This window comes from Sapajus apella, unplaced genomic scaffold, assembly GCF_009761245.1.
Source record: "Sapajus apella isolate SASKATOON/1434 unplaced genomic scaffold, GSC_monkey_1.0 scaffold199, whole genome shotgun sequence".
In the NCBI taxonomy this organism is placed as follows: domain Eukaryota; kingdom Metazoa; phylum Chordata; class Mammalia; order Primates; family Cebidae; genus Sapajus; species Sapajus apella.
Window position 1 is genome coordinate 67,715 of NW_022437139.1, and position 5,124 is coordinate 72,838.

General features: G+C 41.0%; 1 protein-coding gene and 1 long non-coding RNA gene across 2 annotated transcripts in view; one reads left to right on the forward strand and one right to left on the reverse strand.

The window, feature by feature from the left end:
* The window catches only part of LOC116543872 (zinc finger protein 506-like), a 37,268-nt gene extending 33,178 nt beyond the window's left edge, over positions 1-4,090 (forward strand). Inside the window, 3 exon segments of the mRNA XM_032269834.1 lie at positions 2,817-3,779; positions 3,782-3,859; positions 3,862-4,090. Of these exon segments, the coding sequence (XP_032125725.1) occupies positions 2,817-3,779; positions 3,782-3,859; positions 3,862-3,938 (1,118 nt within the window). The 3' untranslated portion in view covers positions 3,939-4,090.
* The window catches only part of LOC116543885, a 373,403-nt gene that overhangs the window by 58,874 nt on the left and 309,405 nt on the right, over positions 1-5,124 (reverse strand). The window lies entirely within an intron of this gene.

The following is a 5,124-nucleotide window of genomic DNA, read 5'->3' on the forward strand; positions in this document are numbered from 1 at the left end:
TTAGTAGAGACGGGGTTTCACCATGTTGACCAGTATGGTCTCGATCTCTTGACCTCGTGATCGACCCGCCTCAGCCTCCCAAAGTGCTGGGATTACAGGCTTGAGCCACCGCGCCCGGCCCTATTTTTTCTTGCTTAAAAAAATGTTTGTTATTTTTTGTATTTTTTACATTCAGATAGTATAACATTTTTTGTTGTTATCCTCATATTTGTGATCTTCAGTAGTTGTCTGTGTTCCTATTTCACTTCTTGAATATTACTCAATTTATTTTATTTTATTTTTTTTCATTTTTACATTTATGGGTTTTTTTTCCCATTTATTTTATTGCATTTTAGGTTTTGGGGTACATGTGAAGAACATGAAAGATTATTGCATAGGTACACATGTGGCAGTGTGGTTTGCTGCCTTCCTCCCCATCACCTACATCTGGCATCTCTCCCCTTGCTATCTCTCCCCAGCTCCCCACCCCCCACCGTCCCTCCCCTATTTCCCCCCAACTGACTCCAGTGTGTAGTGCTCCCCTCCCTGTGTCCATGTGTCCTCATTGTTCAACACCCGCCTTTGAGTGAGAACATGCGGTGTTTGATCTTCTGCTGTTCTGTCAGTTTGCTGAGAATGATGGTTTCCAGGTTCATCCATGTCCCTACGAAGGACACATTTATTTTATTATTATTTATTTATTTATGACCCAGAGACTTACTGTGTCACCCAGGCTGCAGTGCAGTGACACAATCTTGGCTCACTGCAACCTCTGCCTCCCTGGTTCAAGTGATTCTCCTACCTCAGCCTCCTGAGTAGCTGGGATTACAGGAGCCTGCCACCACACCCAGCTAATTTGCCACCATGCCCGGCTAACTTTTTGTATTTTTAGTACAGATGGGGTTTCACCATGTTGGCCAGGCTGATCTTGAACTCCTGACTTCAAATGATGTCCCCACCTTGGCCTCCAAAAGTGCTAGGATTACAGGCGTGAGCCATCACTGCTGGCCTATTTTATTTTTGACACAGAGTCTTTATTGCCCAGGCTGGAGTGCAGTGGCACAATCTATGCTTACTGCAACCTTCCCCTCCTGGGTTCAAGCAATTCTCGTGAATCAGCCTCCCAAGTAGGTGGGATTACAGGCACATGCCACCACACCAAGCTAATTTTTGTATTTTTCGTACATACAGGGATTCACCACGTTAGCCAGGCTGGTCTTAAACTCCTGACCTCATGTGATTTTCCCACGTTGGCCTCCCAGTGTGTTGGGATAAATAGGAATGTGCCACGAAGCCTGGCCTCTTCCATTTATTTTGAATTTTTAAAATTACTTTATATACTTTTTATGGTGGCTTCTGAAAATTTTATAATTTCTTTGATGGGGCCATGTTGCTCTAATATGTTGTATACATTGTAATCTTTGACTGAGATTTGGACATTAAAAAGTCACCTGTTACAGTCTTTACAATATAGCTTTGTCCTTGGTAGTCTGAAGTCAATTGTCTCAGCTAGAGATTCTGGGAATTTCTCAAACATGATTTTAGGATGTGTCTTGTCTAAAATTTTGTGTTTATTGTTTAGTTAAATTGGCTTATTCATATTTCTTCTTAATAGTAGTCACTTGCTAATCCATTCCCTGTTTGGGGTACTGCAGTTTCTCTGCTTCTGTAACATTTACCTTTAGACTCAGCAGACTCAAACTGTCATTCCAACGTATATCACCATTTCTTTCAGCATTTTATGTCATGGGAGACATTAACCAGTGTCTAAAAAAGCACCTAGAAGCCAGAAATAAAGATGCATATGCCAATAATTTTCTTGTTTTGTTTTTTTTTTTTTTTTTTTTTGGAGACGGAGTTTCGCTTTTTTTCCCAGGCTGGGGGGGAATGGCGCGATCTCGGCTCACCGCAACCTCCGCCTCCTGGGTTCAGGCAATTCTCCTGCCTCAGCCTCCCGAGTAGCTGGGATTACAGGCGCGCGCCACCATGCCCAGCTAATTTTTAGTATTTTTAGTAGAGATGGGGTTTCACCATGTTGACCAGGATGGTCTCGATCTCTTGACCTCGTGATCCACCCACCTCGGCCTCCCAAAGTGCTGGGATTACAGGCTTGAGCCACCGCACCTGGCCTAATTTTCTTGTTTTTTAAGACAGAAACCAGGAGTTGGCAATTTACATTTTTGCATGTGAGACAGACAGACAGTCTTACTGTTACCTAGGCTAGCATTGCAGTGGCATGATCTTGGCTCACTACAGCCTCTGCCTCCACAGTTCAAGCAATTCTGCCTCAGCCTCCCAAGTAGCCAGGATAACAGGTACCTGTTACCATGACTGGCTATTTGTTGTGGGGTTTTTTTGGTTGTTTTTTTTTTTTTTTTGTATTTTTAGTGGAGATGGGGTTTTACCATGTTGGTCAGGCTGGTCTCAACTCCTGACCTCAGGTGATCCACCCACCTTGCCCTCCCTAAGTGGTGGGATTACAGAAATGAGCCATCATGCCTTGCCAGAAGTTTACTTTTAAAGGCACAATGTTATACTAGAGAGCAGAAAGAGCTGTGTTGGGCATAAATAATAGACTTTCTTTTTTCTTCTATGTGGTTCTTCTCACTGTGCTCACCTGGGGCCCTTCATAAATTTAATTCATTTATAAATTTTTTAAATGTGTTTTGGACAGTATGTTTTTGCTACATTTATTTGTCCGGAAAGAAATTACAGCTTGTGGTATTTTGCTTTGTCATCTTGCTTTTGTAGTTTGTGTAATTTTATAGGTTAGATTTGTAAAGTATATTTATCTGAGTCTAGCATTTGAAGTAATATGTTTCTATTGTTTCTTTCAGTTATGTGTTCTCATTTAGCCCAAGACCTTTGGCCAGAGCACAGCATAAAAGATTCTTTTCAAAAAGTAATACTGAGAAGCTATGAAAAATGTGAACATGACGATTTGCAGTTCAAAAAAGGCTGTAAAAGTGTGGATGAGTATAAGGTACACAAAAGAGGTTATAATGGACTTAACCAATGTTTGAGAACTACCCAGAGAAATATATTTCAATGTGATAAATATGTGAAAGCCTTTAATAAATTTTCAAATTCAAACAGACATAAGATAAAACATACTGGAAAAAAACCTTTGAAATATATAGAATGTGGAAAAGCTTTTAACCAGTCCTCAAGCCTTACGACACATAAGGAAATTCATACAGGAGAGAAACCCTACAAATGTGAAGAATGTGGCAAAGCCTTTAAGCAGTTCACCAACCTTACTATACATAAGAAAATTCATACTGGAGAGAAACCCTACACATGTAGAGAATGTGGCAAAGCTTTTAACCACCCCTCAACCCTTTTTTCACATAAGAAAATTCATACTGGAGCGAAACCATACAAGTGTAATAAATGTGGCAAAGCCTTTATTTCTTCCTCAACCCTTACTAAACATGAGATAATTCATACTGGAGAGAAACCCTACAAATGTGAAGAATGTGGCAAAGCTTTTAACCGTTCCTCAAACCTTACTAAACATAAGAGAATTCATACTGGGGATATACGCTACAAATGTGATGAATGTGGCAAAACCTTTCCTTGGTCCTCAAGCCTCACTAAACATAAGAGAGCTCATACTGGAGAGAAACCCTACAAATGTGAAGAATGTGGCAAAGCTTTTACTGCATTCTCAACTCTAACTGAGCATAAGATAATTCATACTGGAGAGAAACCTTACAAATGTGAGAAATGTGGCAAAGCTTTTAACTGGTCCTCAACCCTTAATAAACATAAGAGAATTCATATTGGACAGAAGTCCTACATAGTGAAGAATGTGGCAAATCTTTTAAATGTTCCTCAAGCCTTAATAAACATAAGATAATTCATACTGGAGAGAAACCCAAAGATGTGATGAATGTGGGAAACCCTTTAACAAGCCCTCAACTTTTACTAAATGTGAGAATTTATATGGAACATAAACCCTACCAATATAAAGAATATGACAAAGACTTAAGGAAGTTCTCAACCCTTATTACACATAATTCATGCTTGACAGAAACCCTACAAGTGTGAAGAATGTGGCAAAGCCTATAACAAGTTTAACAAGTTCTCAATTCTTTTTTTTTTTTTTTTTTTTGAAATGGAGTTTCCCTCTTGTCACCAAGGCTGGGGTGCAATGGCACAATCTTAGCCCACTGCAACCTCTGCCTTCTGGGTTCAAGCCATTCTCCTTCCTCAGCCTCTCAAGTAGCTGGGATTACAGATGTCCACCACCACACCTGGCTAATTTTTGTATTTTTGGTAGAGACTAGGTTTCGTCATGTTTGCCAGGCTGGTCTTGAACTCTGTACATTAGGTGATCCACTGCCTTGGCTTCCTAAAGTGCTGAGATTACAGGTGTGAGCCACTGTACCTGGCTACAAGTTGTCAATTCTTAAAAGACATGACGATAATTCATGCTGAAGAGAAACTACAAACCTGAAAGATGTGACAGTGCTTTTACCAACACCTCCAACTTTTCTATACATTAAAAAAAAATACGCTAGTGTGAAACTCTAGAAATAAATAAAATGTGACAAAGTCTCTACTGTATATGGTTGCCACACTGTATTTTAAGACAATTCATACTGGCAAAACTCTTACAAGTGTGAAGAATGTGGCAAAACGTTTAATCAGTGCTTCCACCTTATTTCACAGGAAAGCTATTACGCTTGGGAAAAATCATACAAATATAAAGAATACAGGCAAGCCATTAATGTCTACTCACATTTTACTTCTGGAGGTCAAGCTAGGGGAGCTGCCAAGCTGGATCTTGATGCGGAACTTCACCCCTCGTGGCATTGCCGGAGCGTTTTGAAGAGATTACTACCCATATTACAAGTACATGAGCATAAGGCTGGGCGTGGTGCCTCACGCCTATAATCCCAGCACTTTGGGAGGCCGAGGCGGGTGGATCACGAGGTCAAGAGATCGAGACCATCCTGGTCAACATGGTGAAACCCCGTCTCTACTAAAAAAAATACAAAAAATTAGCTGAGCATGGTGGGGCGTGCCTGTAATCCCAGCGACTCAGGAGGCTGAGGCAGGAGAATTGCCTGAACCCAGGAGGCGGAGGTTGCGGTGAGCCGAGATCGTGCCATTGCACTCCAGCCTGGGTAACAAGAG